This window comes from Lichenostomus cassidix, chromosome 4A (assembly GCF_008360975.1).
Source record: "Lichenostomus cassidix isolate B80296 chromosome 4A, HeHo_3.0, whole genome shotgun sequence".
Lineage (NCBI taxonomy): Eukaryota > Metazoa > Chordata > Aves > Passeriformes > Meliphagidae > Lichenostomus > Lichenostomus cassidix.
In genome coordinates, this window is record NC_139485.1 from 4,888,441 (window position 1) to 4,908,780 (window position 20,340).

General features: G+C 36.2%; 1 protein-coding gene across 6 annotated transcripts in view; it reads right to left on the bottom strand.

Annotated features, from left to right (window-relative positions):
• Window positions 1-841: 841 nt before the first annotated feature.
• The window catches only part of LRCH2 (leucine rich repeats and calponin homology domain containing 2), a 40,132-nt gene continuing 20,633 nt past the window's right edge, over window positions 842-20,340 (bottom strand). For 2 of the 6 annotated variants that reach the window (XM_085060262.1, XM_085060259.1), the window contains 11 exons: window positions 17,789-17,857; window positions 16,450-16,498; window positions 15,218-15,334; window positions 13,188-13,232; window positions 12,740-12,790; window positions 11,607-11,664; window positions 10,854-10,966; window positions 9,549-9,686; window positions 9,174-9,251; window positions 3,219-8,042; window positions 842-3,136 (listed from right to left, as the gene is read on the bottom strand). In XM_085060262.1, coding sequence (XP_084916388.1) covers window positions 7,923-8,042; window positions 9,174-9,251; window positions 9,549-9,686; window positions 10,854-10,966; window positions 11,607-11,664; window positions 12,740-12,790; window positions 13,188-13,232; window positions 15,218-15,334; window positions 16,450-16,498; window positions 17,789-17,857 — 838 coding nt within the window. In that variant the 3' untranslated portion in view covers window positions 842-3,136; window positions 3,219-7,922. The remainder of the gene's footprint in view (window positions 3,137-3,218; window positions 8,043-9,173; window positions 9,252-9,548; window positions 9,687-10,853; window positions 10,967-11,606; window positions 11,665-12,739; window positions 12,791-13,187; window positions 13,233-15,217; window positions 15,335-16,449; window positions 16,499-17,788; window positions 17,858-20,340) is intronic. The other 4 variants (XM_085060264.1, XM_085060261.1, XM_085060260.1 and 1 more) reach the window with 3 other exon arrangements.

Below are 20,340 nucleotides of genomic sequence, written 5' to 3' on the forward strand. Positions count from 1 at the left end.
TCAGAGCTGAAAACTGAACAGACTTGGAGAATATTTCAACTACAACCCCTTACTGGTAACTGCAAAAAAAGTTCCAGCTGCTGAGCTGCCTTTGTCAAGGAATGGAGTCCTCTTTTTTGGTAATGCTGGTCCTCAATTTCTGCTTTACAATCCCCAGCTGTGCCTCATCAGAAAACAAAGAGCAGCTGGGTGTGTGCAGGTGCAGAACAACATCTCACTGGGAAAAACATCTCTCAAAAGGGAGTATTTACTTTCAATATTCAGGTCTAAAAATACAATTGTCTACATCTTTAAATAATAAAAAAGAAATTAAGGTAAAATAAATTTAGTCATTTAAAAAGCTGTTAACCTACATTTGAATAACCCCACTTAACTACAGCTCCAAAACCTGGCAGTTGTTTCCCTAATGCTGGGTCAAGCAATTAGTGACTGCAAACCATACAGAAGGCTACCTGAGCTATTGCCAGATCCAGCCCAGGGAACAGAAGGGAAGCAGATCACCACTGTTGGAAAGAAGTTCTGTACTGGTTTAAGCTTATCATTAGCATGATTCAAAAATCTATGTCATTCCAAAAATATATGCTAGAAGACATTGTTTTCACATGTGAGACAGGGAAGTGTGTAAATGTATAAAGACTGCTAGAAGTGAAGGCATCTTGATCCTCACATATTTCCACCACTGTTTCCCCTGATGATCAACACTGAAGTCCCAAAATACTTCATATGTGGATGTGTCCTACTTTCCTAGAACAGGAGTTAGCCTTTTTTTTTGTTTGTCAGAGAATGTATTTCCTGATGTAACGAGGCAGGTTGCTTATCTATCAAAATGACAACACAGACATTTGAGAGAACATACAACAAATTCTCATTATTTACTACAAATATATAAACTGAACTGAAATGAAATTGAGTAACTTGACTACATGAAAATTATGAAACAGTTTGTATTTTATACACAGCGTATGTACACTGGTTTTGGAAATGTGGGTATTATCCATGCAAATTTAATACAAAACACTATTTACAAAAAAAAAAAAAAACCAAAAAAACCCAACCAGTAAGAACATTTTTCAAAAGAAACATGTTATGTTGGAAGCTCCAGCAATAATGGAAACCCTGAAAAAAGGCTTAATACAGTATAGTACAAGTAGACAATCTTCAAAAGTGTGAAAGATGCACTTTACAAGAACATGAAATGCAAAATCAATTGAAATGCACTATCAAAAATTTTGCAAGTATATACACAATTTGAGCATCAATTTTTAAATGATCACTCTCCAGCTGTGCCCTCAGAACTACTTTTGCCACATCCTGCACACATTTACATACTGACCATTTGGTTACATTGCATCTTCTGAGTTTTATAACCACAAGTTACAAAAGAAAAGAATTGAATACCAACTGAATGATAATTGTAAAGCAATCACATTTTCATTGTTCTAGACGTTACATAAGAGTAAAAAGTATTCACATTGAATCCACCAAATGAAACCCCCAAAGCATCCTTTGCCACTACAGCTGTGTGTGTCCCTCCTGGGAATCTCAGCCTTGCTTTGCTCCTGGTGCCACAGCCATGAACAGCTCCCAGGAACTCCCAAGGCTGCAGAACACTTCATATAACACATCCCTTCAGCAAACACAGCTGCATCAACATCTGCACGTGAAGAGCACAGTCCTGCACATGCTTCAGAATACAAATTCATGCTGAACAGTTACTGCAAGTTCCCATGCCAGGCATGGCATGACCAAACCCAACACAAATATAATAATTTTGGAAATATTTCACCAGTTCGCTCATCTTAAAATGAAATAAAGCAAGAAGTATCCTTGTGGCATTTCCCAAATACTATTTTACAATCTGCCTTCATGAAACTGTGATGGGAAAAGTTAAGTTTCCCTTATTTCACACAACTTTGAATGAAGTGAGGAAACCCTACTTAGTGCCAAGAATTCACTTTAAATAATTGACTTCATGTTGTAGCTGAGTTACAAAACTCTGGACAGAAACTCTGGTCTCACTGAAGTCTTAAAATCATAGAGTCATTTAGGTTGGAAAAGACTTTATACTGATCAAGTTCAACTGCAAATTTAACACTGCCAAAATCAAAAATTTTCCAAAACAATTACATTTGCTCAGTCTGAGCTATTCTTCTTCTTTAGAATTTGCTAAGATACTAGAGTAACCATGGAAAACCTTTTTTTTTTCACTTGTTTTAAGATTAGGATTTTAAAAAGTGTAGGTAAAAAACACTCTGAAAATTCTTTTTTGAAAATGTAATTTGCTATACTTGAACTAAAAATGATGGGTTATATGTCATTTTATGATAACTGGTGTTCCTTCCCTAGAAACTGATCAGGTGGCTTGCAGCAATTTTGTTGCCCTTTGCCTTTCATGCTAAAAAAAAAAAAAAGGTCAAATCCAATGAGGGAACAAATACTTTGTATAATGACAATTTTAAGATAATGTGTCACCAAAAGCAGGCTCTGTGAAATACTTAAAGACAAATAAAGCAAAGGGCATTTTATTACATAACAAACACAGGAGCCACAACTGCCCCTGGGCAGTGGTAAGTTTAAACTAAAATTCAGTTAATCACATACATTCTCTCTTTAAACAGTGAAGACCAGCGGAATTTTTCTTCATAGGAAGAGAGTAATTTATATTTATTTTACAAAACAAACCTGTACTATAACATTCCTCATTAAGAATAAACATTTCACATTTCCCTCTGTTTGTAAATGAATCACACACGACCCAGTGTGTTACATATGGAACAAACCCAATACTGTTTTCATTCCTTCATGGAAGTGCACGAGGGCCACATTAACCTGTTCAGAGCCATGGTGAAATTTTCAATCAGAAAAGGCCTGTACTTCCTAAGGAAAAAGCTTCCTGTGCCTCACTACATCATCATTGCTGGTGAAAGTTAAATATTGGTAAACTTCTATTATTGGTTACTCTCAAAGTTATCACTTGGTGTTTTCATTCAGGTTGCAGCATCTCTTTAGCAGCAAGGAGGTGTTTCTGCCAGCAGTTGCACTGCACAGGCACAAAGCATGGGGATCCCCAGTGGCACCAGCCAGGTCCCCTGCCAGAGCTGGGCACAGGCAGTGCTCTCTGCACCATCAGCCACACCTCCTGCGGCACTGGGACACAGCTCTCCACACCAAAGAGCTCTCCACAGAGAGCTGATGGCTCTCTGCACCATCAGCCACACCTCCTGCAGCACTGGGACACAGCTCTCCACACCAAACAGTCTCTGGGAGCACAGAGATGACAAAATCTTTGTTATTTTAAGCTCTGCTGAAAGCTCCACACCCTAAAGGATGCACAAAGCCCCCAGCATGCTACAAAACACTTCCTTCCTGCTCTGCTAAGACTCAAGGCTTTTCCTAGTGTAGTGATTCAACATAACATCAACTCAGAGCACTCTCACCTTGAAAAACTACACTTTGCCTTTTCCATTCCTGGTCTTAATGACTTTTTGTTAAGTCCAAGTTTGTGTGTGTTGGGGGGCTGTTTTTATTTGCTTTTGCTTTTCTAGTAGAGATCCTCTAAAAGAAACACAGACATTAGCCTGACTTGGTGAGGGAAAAGTGACATTTGACTTGCCAATACCAAATCACATCTCCTATCTACAGAAGTGCTAAACACTCACACGAGCTGCTTTCAGGTGAAAGCACTTGAATCAGCCTTTCAAACGACCATTTAAGCAAGCAGCAGAAGGAAGAAGTGCCAGACCTTCGTCCTTCTCTTCAGTACCAAAATGACACATGGAAGTTCCATTTTAGTGAGAACAGATGTCTTCACTTTTGTTTGGATTTGGCTACAGATCTATGTCAAAATCTGAGGAAACTGCCGCTAAATGATATTTGAAATAAAGTTTTTATTGCAGTAAAAAACTAATAGTTGTCCTCACCTACAATTTTATTGCGGTAACACACCTTCCCACCTTCCGAAGCTGTGCTTCAATGTAGTTTTTCCTACCATCTAAATACTGTATTTGGCATATCAGAAAATTTTTATTAAATGAATCCATGTAACATTTTACAGCTTCATTTGACTTACCAGAGATCACTATTTTTATCAAGAATTTGACACTGAAGTTTGCTAGTGTCTAACAAGTTTAAGCCATGTCTGCTATGGTCTCAAGCTCAGCTGTTCCACAAATTAAAAAGGTGAGAATCTACTGAAGTCATGGGTAAAACTTGCCTTGACTTCAGTAAGACTAGGATTTAAAAAAAAAATTTAAAATCTTACTATTTATGTAATAGTTATTCATTGTTACAAATTCTCCCTATTTTATGCTATGTTCTTGGTTAGATTTTGGAAGGCCTCCAGATACAGGGCTATAGATGGTTTCTGCATCCCCAGCAGTGCCCCAGTGAAGATACTGGATTAGCAGTGTTGGAGGACAGATGTGAAGCATTTCTGAGATACTCTGTAGGAAGACACCAAACTTCACAACAATTACTTTACTCTCACTGCTTTAAGACCTCACCATATCTGGGACATTATTGCTCAAGTGAAAGATCAGTCATGCGTGACATTCTGCACCCAGTGACATAAAACACAGAAAAAATACCCAAGGCAAGAAGCCCTGCCACTATGCTGACTCACTCTGTCATTTACAGTTCATGCCACATTAGTGCAGTTAACTCTTAAGCTTTTTAGGAAAACCTCATGCAGCTTCCTAAAGCTTTTCCTGTTGACTTTTCTTCAAGTGAAAACTGAACAGGAACAGAACAACTGCAACAGGAACTGAGCAGGACTCTGTTTTAAACGATCAGCTGTACTAAAGTAATGGCATCACGCCCTAAACAAAATAGGAAAAGCTTATCTCAAACATTGCAAATGTCTGGAGCAGGGATTCTGGAATCACAATAGCTCACCAATGCCACTGAAGCAATTGCTTTAAAAATTAAAGAAGGAGGAAAATGGCACACAGTAACCAACAATGTGAACTAGATCTGAGAATGAACAAAAATAAGTAAGATGCTGGGAATCAAAAGGAAAGGGAGAATGGAGTAGAGTAGGCAAATTCTTGTACCAAGAAGACACAAATAGCTTTGAAATGAAAACTTAAAACTCAGATCTTTGTAGCATAATTTTTGCTATTGCAAAAAATCACAATGTGTACAAGACAATGTGAGCAAGGCTTTAGATTATTGTTATTTGTAAAAGCAGTTAGAGATGAGAAAAAGATTCATCCAAGCACAGTGGATCTTTTCTCAGACTGCTCCTAAGGGTACTTCAAGGCTTTAATCTTTGCAGTGCCAAAAGGGAAAGCCTTGGAAGACGGAAAAATCATGATTATCCTTTCCCGTAAGCAAGAAGACAACCACAATAATTTCCAAGGAATAGCAAAGCAAGACTGTTTCTAGCATGTTTGTGGGGAAGAACTTCAGAGTACTAAAAAGTTATTTTAGTAGTTTTCTGACATACAGTTCAAAATGAGCACATAAGTTTCATATCAAGTTTTCAACTTGCTTAAGGAGAGCTTAAAAAATCCCTAACTGGCAAGAAACTACCATGCTGCTACAAGGGAATTCTTAATGTTTGCACTGTGATGAAACTTTATAGAACTAGTTCAAGAAGGAAAAAAGTTACTTTAAGATCAGAAAATGTGTTTAAATACAACAATGAAACAGCAGTGGAGATCAGTTTTCAGATAAGTGACAGTGACAATTTATAGTTAGCATTTCCATGGCTAACATTGAACTAGAACTTTGCTCTGGCAGTAGCAACAACAATGAAATGAAAGACAAGAACTTATTTGTTGTGAACGACTGAGTTCTTTAAATGTAGCAGGCAAGCATTTTGCTAAGTGAATTGTAACTTTTTAATCAGTTTTTGCTAATAGTTATGACTTTTCAGATAGTGCCTTTAATGAAAATAGAGACTGAAGTTGTTAAAATAACCACTAAGAAGAGATTTAAAGACCAATTAGATTTGAAATACCATATTTTAAAGGTCAAAACAATCCAGTTTCCTTAAACACATGTTTATCTAACCTAAGATTTATATCTAGGACTTTGCAAATTAATTTCTACACCAGCCTCTCCCTAAGCTGTATTTTAAGAAAACACTATATAAACTATAGTGGGTTTTAACTATTACATGTACATCAGCTTGTTTCAACAGATTTAAAAATAAGTGGATATTTTAAACTTATCATCAGAAAAAGGTCATTTTCCCTGTCAGCTATTGCCTTTAAGGACTACAGTAAAGGGAATATACAGTAAAGGGAATACCCTTCCCTCAATCTTTCACGAATTATATTACAAGTGGTCTTGATCAGTTGGAAAGGACGGAATCAAATCTTGTCATATGCTTGGCAAAAATATCCCTCAACTGCTAATAACTTAGCCTGAAATAGAAAATCTGTGGCAGTCAACATATTTTTTAATTTAGCTACCTATTCATGAAGAACAAACTAATACAAACAGATCTACTAACAAAATTATGAAATTATTTGCAATTTGCTTAGAGAAGAACTCAACTGAGTATGGTTTCAAAATGTTCTCAAAACACCAAGAATTTGTGCAGAAGCAAACAAATACATGAACTCAGAAGTTTAAAACAACCACCACAGTGGATATTTTTCGTTTTCACATTTATCAAATCTAATGTCTCAGCACAGTGACATTTGTACAAACTGACCTGTGTGCTAATGCCACACATGTAAATTACACAATAAATCCTGCAAACACTAAAAAGATAAATACTGATACTTCCCAACTAAATTATGGATATACCTGTTGTATAAATGTAATGTGAGATCAGGAGCAATATTACACAAAACCCTGAACATCACAGCGTAAACCTGAGATTTTGGCAGTTTTATCAAAATGTCCTAAATTACTCTGTATGAATCACTAGTCCTCATGTCTTATTCATCATGTGTATTTGTTTGTCCCAAACAAAGAAAAGTAGACAACTTTTTTTTTGTCCAACAATACATTAAACCAAAAGTAATAAGGTATTATCAAATTAAATATCATAAATAAAAAGTATTTACAGTATTTTCTAATTATTAGACAACAAATAACCAATTAAATTGTGCAACAAACTTAAAACACCCAACATCAAAAATGTGAAGTATTACTTAAATCTTCACATACTGATTTTACAAAAAAACTATTAAAATATTAAAAAATTTCCATTTTATCTATTTTAAACAAAGAAATTTCAAAAATGTTTAAGACTATTAAGAGTTATCAATTACACAGGCACTTCACATGTAAACAATCTACAGTACAACTGAAAAAAAGTATTTGGCACCAACCTAGAAGACTGGAAAAACTCAATGAACTGTATCCTTTTCCCATTGTATACTGTTCTGTGTAATCACCATACACTCAGACTCAATACTGGCAATGTTAGAAGTGCGTAAGTTACAATCAGGAGTGCAAAAAACAAAGAACGCAAATATTAAGCTTTCAGAGAGTGAAAGGGGATTACAAGTGATCAGTTGCTCACATTTTTACCATCATACCATCGCTACATTTTGTCTTATCTTTAAATCAAATGATTGACTCAAAAAATTAAAGTGACAGAGGGTGTGCTTTGTACTTTCAAAAATAATTCAAACAACATTTTCAATGTAAAAAAAGAAATCCAGCATTTAAATCTAACACTGAGATGTTAAATGGCAGCTTTTAACTTAACTAGCAAGAGAACCTGATGCTACCACAATCTCTTTGTACATCCAATTACAAAAGAAAAAAACTAATTATGTTCTAACTGTGAACTGACTCCAAGGTTTTCACACACAGCTCCAAAGTAAGGCTCTCTACAGCATCTGGACAGATTTTAGTTTTTGATGGCTTGGGTGTTCCCATGTAGGAGGCTGAACTGCCTCAGAGCAATCCATATCAACAGAGCAAATGGGAAGCTGTCTAGCTGCCAGGAAGTCATGTCACATGGAAGAAAGCTGAGACACTTTCAACGCAGGCAACTCAAGCAGAGCTTGAACTGTGAGGCCAACCTTCACCAGACCCCTTTCCTCCAGAATGTGATGAGGCAAGCAAAGTCTCTCCTGCAAAGGAACACAGGACACTTAACAAGTTCCATGCCTTTGTCCCCAGGGCGGGTAACAAACACATTCTCTGAAGCCACACACACTTCACTAAGACACTTGCAGAGAAAACACCTTTGGCCTTAAATGCCACATGTGGTTCTCTGCAGGAACAGAATGGGCAGAAACTTGTTATAGTTAACATCTGTTAAACTATGACAACATCAGAAGATACATAAAAGATTGCTAAAATCGTAAAGTGAAAGACTCTTTCCATAAGCAGCATAAGAAAAGCTAATGGGTGCTGTTGACTCAGTGGCCTTCTTTCCCCTTCCCCTGTTTTGTAGACTTACTATCAATTTTTCCCTTGGGATAACTTAGAAGTGCTGATAGACTCAATAATGAACCATTCTTCAAGAAAGTCATCATTCAGTCTCAAAATTCAGCACAAGCTGGACAATTTTTCCAACTGCCAGCTGGTGTTACAAATAATACAGGAGGTTAACCTTAGCATCTCCAGCTTCTGAATGGCCTGTGGCTCAACACTAGACAGAAGCTGTGGCAGAGCAGTAAAGCAGCTTCTAAATCTATGAACTAAGTTTCTTGCACTAAAAAAGATCAAGGGAATTTTATTGTCTCATAATGTGCAGGAAATGATTGAATTTTTATGGTTTTTTTCCCTCATACAAGGATGTAAGAGGATAAACTTGGGCAACAAAAGCACAAGCAATGGGCTACAACCACAGCCATGCTAAAAAAGATAGCCAATCATTCAGGCTACATACTTCTGGAATTGCAGGATATTTCCCAGGCAGGCTCTGAATTCATGCCAAAACGAGTTGCTAAATTCAAGAATTTCAGATAATAAAACATCACCCTCTCAAGTCTGTTCCTTTGTTTAGATGACAATTTCTTTTACAAGGAGGTTGGTGTTATATTTACTATACAGAACTGATTAGAAACCCAAAAAGTAGCTTCCTCAAGTTCACTCCACAGGCCTGAAATGGAATTTCTTTTCGTATCTTGAAGTTCTCTGGTCAGTGTAACAATCACTACTGCTCCCTGAATAAAGCTCCCCAAACCCCCCAATTTAAATACTTGCTGACATTTGCTGTGGTTATTTATTAATAAATCAAAAAGCAATTCATGTACCTGTGGAACGCCCAATTTTTTACAAGCATCCAGAAAGTTTTCAACATTTCTTCGGCACTTTGCCATGCTGAGTTTAGGCTGTGAAGACAGGATATTAGATCTTCATCAGACATTCATGAAGGACTGTGTACTTCTGATGTGATTTCACTTACAGTTACTAAAACACAACACAAATTCTACGAAGACTCAGAATGAGGAAAAAGGCTCTTAAACCAAACTTCTGAGCCTTGTTTACTGCGTCTTCCAGGAAAACTGAAGTGAGTTATGTAGCAGATTGATATGGTAAACATGACTCACAGTGTTTTAGTATTGAAATTCAAAAGCTTGTTTTCATGCAGGATGTAGCAAAAGTGAGATAAATGACTTGTGCCTCACCACTGCTGGCGATGGGACGTGAATGCTGGCAACAGAACGCGGCCTTATGTGATTGGCTAAATGGCAAAGAACCACCCCATCCATCAACGCTGCTCCAATGTCATCTGGCAAAATTACCTTCAACCTGGATTCAAGATTCTAGGAAAAAGGCCACGAGTAAGTTACTTTCAACATTAGCTAATTGTTTATTTTAAATCCAGGGTATTTTAAAGCACGTAGCAGTTTAAAAGGAACATTTTAATACTAAAGTGAAGTAAATGGAGCAACTTACACTTCACTGAGTATAAACATCCTTTTCTCCTACCAGCCCTATGTTTCCTTTGTTTGTATTGCTGGGTTTTCTTGGGTTACATACTATTTAATTGTTTGGGGGTTTTTTAAATGACAGAACAACATACATTGAGAAAGACATTCTGCCGACCATGACCAGAAAACACATTTCTCAAACCCATACAATGAACTCACTGCTCATATCAGGAAAGCAGAGAATTTACGGACAGAAGTGTTACATTGAATATGTCATCAGTGCTTAGTGGGCAGAATTTGTGGGTTGAAACCATTCAGGATTTTATGAGAAGGAGGAAGAAAAAAGAAGGGACCACAATTGTGGGAATGACTGTTTCACTTGTACAGACTGCAGTTAAATAGCTGGGGTGGCCACAAAGGGCTCACTCTTGTGCTGCACAACAGAGAAGGCAAACAATGATTTTTCCTATCCCAACAACAAGACTTCACTGCTCAGGAAGTGAATCAGACAAAACAAACATCCTTCACAGAAGTCACACCACAAATTTGCACTGCCCTGAACAGCAGAGCTGCTATGATTTAGTTAACTCTAACTGTTAAATACCATGAAAACAGAGCTACACAAAAATCAATGTACTGGAAGTATGAAAGGCAGATCCCATTCAGGCTTATGTAACTTGTAGAAAATTTCTACAGTCAAAAAGAATTTTGCTATTTAGAAAATAGTAATTTTTCTTCAAATCTCAGGTCAAACAATAGCAAACCCAAGCAGACTTATTGTCTCCCCGGCAAAATTTAAAACATCAGAAAAAAAATTCATTTCACTTTGTCCTTAGCAAAAAAAAAAAAAAAATCCCAATTAGTTCCCAGTTGGTATTTTGGTTGTACCCAAACTAGTACCAGTGCAGTTTGTTACGTGAAATTCCTTAAGTAGAAATACCACTACAGAGATGCCCATGTACTACTGCACTGATTTGGAAACCTTTAGAGTAAAGATTTAAACTGTGGTGCAGAGCAAACTAAATGCACTGCACCCATACAATAAATAATGGTACCTACATTGCGGAGCTGTCGGATTTGTTCCCTTTCCTCCCTTAAATGTTCCATTTTCCTCCTCATAGTAAACCCAGGATCCACTGCACCATAGTCCTGGCGAGAGGCACGGCTGAAAGCTATTAAACATGAGGGAAGTCAGTCATCAGAACTCAGATCCAAAACATTCAAAGACTGAAGATATATAAGCAAGGATAAAAACAGGAAAGAACTGCAGAACTTTTAAGGACAAATATATTTAAGCATCATGATGTAAAAGATGCTGCCTATGAAATATCTTTTAAATAAAATGCAGGGATCATCTTACTTAAGTGTAAATGGGTAATTAGAGAATACGGAGAGAGAACTGACTTCAATATTGCAGTATCAGTTTGGGACATACAACTCCATTTGCACTTCAAAAATCTCAATCTAGCTTTGAAAGTATTTTCATTATGTTTTACTTCTAATCAAGTATAAAGTCTTTAAGCCATCAGACCTCAAGAACAATTGTATATTGTTTCCCTGCTCTTTGACAGTGACTAAATATGCAGAAAATTTGCAAAGGGAGGAAAGAAGTTTAAAAGGAAAAAAAAAAAAATCACTGTGCAACTTGAGGCGCTTCCAATGCTATGCTTGCCAAAGCAGCTGTCTGTGCCTTTCCCAGTACTATGCAGTGATAAGTAAATTGAGTGAACTGATGTACTGTGACATCTGCTATGCTTACTGCCTACTGCAGCCTGGGAAATAAACACACTATGGTAGAGAACAACAGCTTACCTGACCTTGGTTTGAGACCAAATGGACCGTGAGTGTTACTATCTGTCCTTTCATAATCCTGTTAAGAGAGAAAAAGTCAATTTCCTTCCACTCATTAAAAGAAGTAACTTTTGCTCCCATCCACACATTGTTTAAATTATTCTTTCCTAAGGAGAGACCTTCTGCTTAACTGTAAAACAGTCTTTTGAAGAGGACAATGTAAAATAAGTTGAATGAAAGTAACCTTACTACATAGAGATAAAATTGCCATAATGAGAAAGTAAAGCAGCACCAGATTATTTAAAATCTTTTGCAAAATATTTCAAACTACTGCAAACTATTCTGTGAACGGAGTTTAAACTAGCTGTAAACAGATACAAATATTCTCCCAATGCTTGGCATCAAAGCATTTCTTAAGAAAGATCTACTTCCAACTATGAAGATCAGGTTTTTCTCATTTCACCATCTAAAAAGAGAGATGCACTCAGTATTTTGGAATGCACATGAGATATTCTTGTTTCAACTCATTTCACTGTATTCTGGGAGATGTTCTAATTCTGCTCTCTCAGGCTCCTTATTGACATGTGGTGGAAATGCTAATAATAATTGCTTTATTTTGAGCTGGGCAGTGCAGTGTTCTCACACTGAGACTCCATGGACAGCCAGCCCTGAATGAAGCTGTAAGGCTGCACCACAAAGGTGACACCCAGGATGGTGAAGGATGAAACTCCCTGAGAAGTGTCAGCACCATCGGGGTCCTGGGGATATATAAAGTATTAAAGCACAAGCTTTAAATCCTTTCAATGACTATGTACCCTGAAGAACAGTCTTCCTTAGGAAGACCTATCAAATATGGCAAATTTAATTTTTATTTCATTAGTATTTTTATCAGGAAAGATAATGGAGACAAAGCAATGCACCTGCCCTTACACCCACCAAAAAGAACTCTAGGAGAGATCAGAGTTGCAAAGATAAGACAAGTTGTAGTATCTGTCTCCAGTTTCTATCTATTTTTAAATTTCTATTATGACAAAACACTTCTAATTGTAATTTCAAAGGATACTAACAGCTTTGTATCTGCATGAAAAATCTGGTGACAGCAATGAACACAAAGAAATGTTTGTTGAATGAAAAACAAACCCACAAACTTGTACCTCAGACGACACAGGAGACTGTGGGGACACATTAGTATTATCACTGTCTTGCTAAAAAGAAATCAAAGAGACGAAATTATAAAAATGAAAATGATGATTTAACAAGAAACACAAAATTATGAAATACATGAGACATGTAACATTTGTCAAGTATGCTACAAACTGGCAGCAACTAAATTTTAAATGTGCAAGGCAAGGAACCACTGTTGGCTGTTTATGTCAAACATTAGTTTTGTATCATCTCCACCTGATAAGTGAATTAACTTTGCTATTACCAAAGCAAGCAAAGGTCCTACTGCTCCCCAGTAGACAATCATGATATTCTTTTTCAAATAAAGGAGTAGAATAGTTATTTGTGCTATGGCTTTGGAATGCAAAGTTAATCTGTTCAAAAGAGACAAGTCAATAAATTTATTTCTTAATATTTCACACAATTACTACATCTCACCTCATCATTTTCATTTCCACTTGAACTCTTTCTGGAAGACTTATACTGCAAAACACACACAATTATTACTTTAAAATGAAAGCATGGTTTTCATTTGAGCTAAATGGCTTGCTTTCACTCAGATGTTACTTATTACTGACAAAGCTGCTGAGAAAAAAAGCCATGTTATAGAAACAAAGGAGCAAAAAAGAAACAAACAGAAAAGAACATGACGTTTCTAGGCTAGTCAAGATCTTCATTGTGCTGAAGAGATAAGAGCATTTTATAACTAAATACTTTTATAAGGTGAACTCTGCATGTGACAGCTGATCCAAGTGAAAAGATCTTAACTGCTAACACAAAGCATTAGTTCTTAGGAAAAATTATGCAACCTGTGAAAGGTACTTTTATAATGTGGGTTTTTTATGTGACTAAGATTGCTTACACTTTAAGAGATTGGCTTGACATTATAAAAAAATAAATTAAAAAAGATTAAGGTTGCCTTTAAAACCTCAAAGTCTGATCATATCCTTTTATGTATTTAAGACAATGCTTTTCCCACAGATCGGATTTTTTTGTGCACTGCCTTCATCACTGCCCCACTTCCCTGATTATGCTAAAATAGTAGGAAATTAAGGAGAAACTGGAGAAAAATATTTACAAAAGTGGTATTTTAAAAAAACGTATTTAATAGCCTAAAGAGCAAGTGTACTAAAAATCAGAAAAAGCCCCATGCAAATAGAATTAAAAAGATCATCACTACAAAACTCTCAGTTTGTGTGTATATGGCCAACCTACTCATCTTCATCATATAATAGACAATGCAGGCTAAGGAAGACACTAACTGCATTGTCACTGGTTTCTCACAACAGCAGTGGTACCTATTTTTTCTTCCCAGTTTTCAGTGGAAGACAGGCTCTGTTTCAATGGCTTATTGCCTTGTTTTTGGAAATGAAATGATGAATGATATAGTGTATTTTGTTATTGGTACAGGCTGTTTAATTCCTTTGGAGACACGTGTGTAGCTGTATGTAATGGGATTTCAGGCATCTGCTTCCATCACAGAGCTCACAACTGACTGGCATTTAAAGACATCCTTGCAAGTGATAAGGAATCACTTCTGGATTGGTAGCACAGCTCCTTAACAAGTCAAATGACTGAATTCTGTTTTACTTAGAAGCTTCTCTCTCTCCCTTCTCTCTTTCGCTGCAGCAAAAAAATTAATTTCAGCATGAAAATCCTGGAAAGAGGATACAACTCCATAATCTCTTCAGGAAAAAAAAAAAACGAAAAAAGCTTTTATATCACAACAATGTATCTGAGCTGAATGGCATTATCTGTTCTCCCAAGAATTTAATGTCTCTGAAGTTCCCTGGCATTTCACAAAGATGTTCGATGGCAAAGACCCAAGAAACTAATTTCATAAGTGACAAATTTAATTTTAACTCAACCTAGCACTGCTCAGAACTCTCCTATTTCTCTACATAGCCCAAAATAAATGTTACCCAACGCTGCTAGGAGCTTCCCCTCTGCTCTGCAGAAAGCAGACAGTGGCACCTGCTGACTGAGGGTGCACACTACAGCAGCAAGGGAACACAGAGAAAATTCCCCTTCTGGGAAATGCAAACTAATGCCATGAGACCTAAAATGCATAAATCACTCTTAGAACCATGCTGCAAAAAAAAGGTAATGTATATTTTCCTTGCACTGAAAATAAGTAAATAAATAAAAATCCCTCTATATAGATGGTGAAGGACCAATTGCAAGACTAGTTTTTGGTTTTTCCAGAAAACAACCATTAATTACTTTCTTTTACTTAAAGGGTAAACAAAATCTTTGATCAATTTTTTTTTCCTTTTGATTTTCCTGCACTCTCAAATTATCCTAAATACATATATATTAAATCAAAACAGTCAAATAAAAAATTATACATTACATGCAAATTTAAAAGCATCACAACCATGAGGATTTACCTGTACTCAGTTTTATAGTTTCTTCTACTCTTATGAAAAAAAAAAAAAAGCATCACCCACCCTCACTTCCCCCATTACCTTAAAATACTCTTTTCTAATTTGTTTACTTCTCCTCCTTTCTTCATTCTGCCAGATTACTGGCTGTGTTTCTGGCCAGTGCTGCTCATCCACTGAATCCTTCTGGTTTTCCAGTGGCTATAATGGTCAGAAGTATTTTTATGTAAAAGGTGAATATACCTCTCTTGTGCATTAGCACAAACTATTATGAACTACAATTGTTACTTGTTTGCCTATCTCAATCTAGTTTTACAACCTGGAAGTTTAACAGTCTTAATGGTGATTCTGGTAGAAACCACTTATTCCTTTTTAAAGTCTAAAATATATTTCATAGAAGAATCCATTAAATAATTCTTCAGAAAATAACACTTTTCTGCATTAAGACTGATTTTGTAGGTAGGTCAGGAAACCATCAAAGGCTGCCAGAAAAACACCAGGTTCAAGTGTGGTTAGCCACTAGCACATCTAATGTCTCACTGTGAATACTCATCACACAGAGAAAGGACAGCTACAACAAGACAGTTTCAGTATTTGTTGGCTGTTCTGTCTTAAAGATTACACACCCCAACAAGGTGTAGGAGAAATCTCTTCCAAAGTATTGTATTATGCAATATATGCAGAGGAGACAACTTAAGTAGATTGATGCTTAAATAATAATAAATATATGACTGTCTACTTTATGACAGCTGAAAGCAGACAATCTGAATTGACTACTTCCTAAAGGTAAAACAGTACTTCTAACTGTTTCTTATTATAGTATCAAAGCATTTAAAGCAATTGTAAATAACTAACAGATTAAAATCTATAATAATTTTTTTAATCTTTAGTTTAACTGAAACTTTATCATATAATGTAAGCTTCTTACTGAGGTATGGAAAATGAAAGGCATACATAATTCAAACAATTTAGAAGTTGCATCTAAAACCCAAACTGAACATTATGGTGAGGCAATACATTTATATGCAATGACATACTAAAACCAAGAAAGTAAAATGTATGCCTCATTAGTTTCAAGACCTTAAAGCTGGTACTATATGCTATTAAAACAAAAGGCCTCCATTACATACAAGTCAAATTATTTTGAGGCATAAGATCTTCAAAAGGTTTATATTTTCCACCACAATAGACACCTTCAATAACTATGTGTATAAGCAACCATATGAACACAGAAAAGTCCTGTGCCATAAAGACAAAATCAAAGAAACAACAACTACAAAATCACTCATATAAAGCCACCACATTTGAATACTTACCTGCCAGCTGTATGGCGACACTGGAGAATTCCCTTCATTTGTTGATACACTAAAAAGTAAGATCAAAGGCATTATGAAGCACACTATTTTTTTGCATACTTTAAAACAAGTTATTTGAAAATATGAACCAAAATGAACACTTAAAAAATGGCTTCTCCACAGCACTACCCTACTTTTGGCCACCTGTATAAGAATGTCACAAGGTGGCTTAGAAGTATGACCACTTAACTAGCATCTCAAATCACACTTCACTCTCCTCTACCATAACTTGACAGTAGGTCTTCTACACTACAGTACTTTATTCAGATAAAGCTTCATTTGAAGTTTTTGGTTTGTCTTGGTTTTAAATTTCTCAACTGTCTGTTTCATTAACAAAAACCAGAAAGGCAAATTTAATTACTGCTGGATTACCCTGCACTAAAAAAGCCTAGAGCTGTACACATGAATAGGTGACAGCAACACAAAGAGAAGAAACTCTGGTAAGCAAGCAAGGCCTGGAAGGTTCCAAGCAACAGCTGCAGCATGATTCACACAACCACAGGACATGTGTGCAGCCAGCTCTGCAAACCACAGCTACCAGTGAGAGAGGAGACAGCCAAAATAGGAGGTACCACACTGAAGGAGCTGTACTGGGTCAACATGCTCCCTTGAGCTGCAGCTGAACTGCACAGAGTCATTGTCACCACACTGCTATCTAGCACCAATTGCAGTTACAGCTTTGCTCTCTAAGTTTCACAGCCAAACTGGCATCTGGACATTTCCCATTTCCCTAAAGACAAGGCTTTGAGTATTTTCAATTTTTGATGGTTTCTGGGGTGGTGGGGCTTTTTCTTGGGTTTGGTTTTTTTTCTCTTTGTTTTGTGTGTGAGGTTGTGCTTTTTTTTTTTTTTTAATTCAAAGAAAAAGCGTAAGTACAGCTCCTGCAGGCAGCAGTCCACAAATAATAAAGGTTTTGTGGGCTGCAAACATTTTTCCAACAGCTCTTAAGTGCACAAAAGGACTGCCAAGGAGGAAAATTTAGCTGCCTAAGCACAGCTCCAGCGTCATCTTGTGTACCACAGGATCCAAACATCTGCACAACACCATGACCCACCACAACCCACAGCACAATTAGACCTACAAATTAATTTCTGTGTGACATCAACTTTCCTAAATGCTCAGAAGAACGGATTTTTTTTTTAAATCTGAAAGGAAGAAGCTCAAGAATAGATTACTCTTGTAGCTTCAATTTCATCATGAGCTAAAAGCATTATGACAGAAGATGGCAGTAGTGACACAAAAAACAAAAATGTAACTAATAAAATATTGAAAGCTGTGATACATTTAAGTGTATCAATACCATTTTTCAGACTCCATTGGCTGCTTTGGCCTGTTCCTTGTGTTTACTGAAACGGAATGATTAAGAAGCCTAGAAAGAAAAAAATACGTATTTAAAACAATTTTCTCAGAATCTGTTACTTTCACTGCATCACATTTCCTGTAAATAAAAAAGTTTTGAACCTTAAGTGGCACTTTCCATAAAACTAAAATATGTGTATCCACATATGAAATCCAAGCCCATTCCTGCTTCCATTTGGATTAACAGTGTAATTTCCAGCTCTTGAAGTATTTCAAGTTCTGCATTTTAAGGAAGCAAAACAGTGATAATTCAAACCAAAATGAAGTCTCCTCTTGTTTTTCATCCTAGATAAGATACTATTTCAACTGATCTCACACCTATGTAAAGTCATGCTGCTCTCAACACAAAAGGCCCCACTCTTCACTATTATTAGAAGACAAAAGCTAGTCAATCTAAAGCAGACCAGAAGGGATAGAGACAGACTGAGCACAAAAAAGTCAGTCAGCAGGGGCAGATGAGAAGGTGACTGGGTAAGGAACATTGCAAGTGCAAAAGAAATGTAGGGGAAAAGGACAGATGGAAAATGGAGAAATACAGGCTAAGAACTAAATGAAAAGTTTAATGCAGAAGTGAGCCAATGGAAATTCCATTTTTCTTAACAGTAATGCTAAACAGTCAAAAAAGCCTAAACTTAGAGATATTCAGAAATGTGTCTTCATCTGGAGCAAACACATACCATGTGTGTGCACACCAGAAGATGATATGAGCTATCACAGATGTTTTAAGCGTTAAAAATAACAAAACAATCAGTTTTGTTAACAAAACAGACACTTAAAACTAAGTTTTCAAGTAGGCATCGTGTTGAACAGCAACTTAAATGACAAATTCTGAATTCTTGAAAGTAGTTCTATTACTCTTCAACACTGACTTCATGTGCAGAAGTGTGAAGGAAGAGCATTTACACAGAATTATATGGAGAATTGGAACCTAGTAAGAATCACAGAGAATGAGAACACAACCAAGTAATCAATGGAAAAAAGTAAAGCAATAGGCACCTTTTTATATTTCATTACCATTACATAGTGCAGCACAGTCATTAAATGATTGATGATTTTTCAATCAAACTTCTCTGATTACTGTGATAACTTTGAGCTCAGTAATCTCATTTGCAGCATAAACCTCTCATTGTGTGACCCTCAGTTTAATGGGATTATGAGAAGTTAAGCCTGTAAACCTGTAAATGTCTGTAAAAGTTAAAGCCTGTAAAAGTAAAGCCTGTAAATGTCTGCTGCACTCAGTCTGTAGCATCTGCTTCCTATATTTCATGTTCAGAAACTTAGTTTTGAGGGTGCATTCCAGAATTAACTTATACTACAGCCTGAAAAAAGTGCAACCAAAATAAAAACATTCGGAGCATGAATTACCAAACCAGAATATAAACACGCTCTTTTAAAGTCATGACTTTTTACAGAGAATCCTTATTTAAACTAGCTTTGTTTTCAACTGAAAGCAATGAGAAATTCAGAGAGACTTTGCAGCAGGCGAGGATTAAAATTCAGAAAAAAAAAATTGGACCCAGTTTGATGCAACACTGGCACCAAAACTGACACTATAGTGTAAACGTAATGATTGTATATAATACAGGCTTTTAAACTTGTTACATAAAAGGCAAGGAAAAACTATTCAAGGGAATTCTAACATATATACTACACTTTTCAGCTACTTTTCATAATTTCTGTCTAACGTGTATAATTCATGATTGAGTTTATCATGAACTAAAATTATTTAAACAAAGTATATTTTTATACTTGCCAAAACAAAACCAGTCATTTTTGAAACTTCCTGTTTATAAACTGAAGACTATTGATGGGGAAGTAACAGCAGGTTCAGCAGCTGATATGTTACTAGCCCAGTCAGAGAAATCTCAATTTCCGGTGGAATAATAAACTTGGAAGCTTTTAACTAAAGAAAATAGTGAAGAAAATTAATCTGAATTTACTAAATTACAGACAATTGGCAAAATAATTTCCTCAGCTGAAAGGGAGCCAGGGGGAAATCACTGTAGGCATGTTAATTACTGTCTTCCAGGAAATAAAATGCAGAGCAGAGTATGTAAGATGAAAGTAGAAGTAGCTCAAGTTCAGAAGTTACACTCAAGTGTGGTGTTGATGGTCCAACAGTTTCAGCAACTGTTGCCATTCACACTATCATGAAATCCAAAACTTTTATTGTACAGATCAATTTTCGGGCCAAATACTGATGATCCTACTGATTCACTAACTAAGATTTGCATAGGACACCTGTGTTAGAACTGCAAATAATTTTCTACTTATGATTCTTACAAATCACACCAATTCTGTTGTTACAGAGGTAGCATTCAAACTAATCCTCTGAAAGGGTTCTACAACTCACATAAATTTTAAAAATCGAAATTACTCAACACCATGTATTTACATACATTTGACATATTTATATATCAAATACAAAATTAATATAGTGACTCATTTTTCTACTTCTATATTATGCAAGCACATCTACTCCAAAGTGCTTGA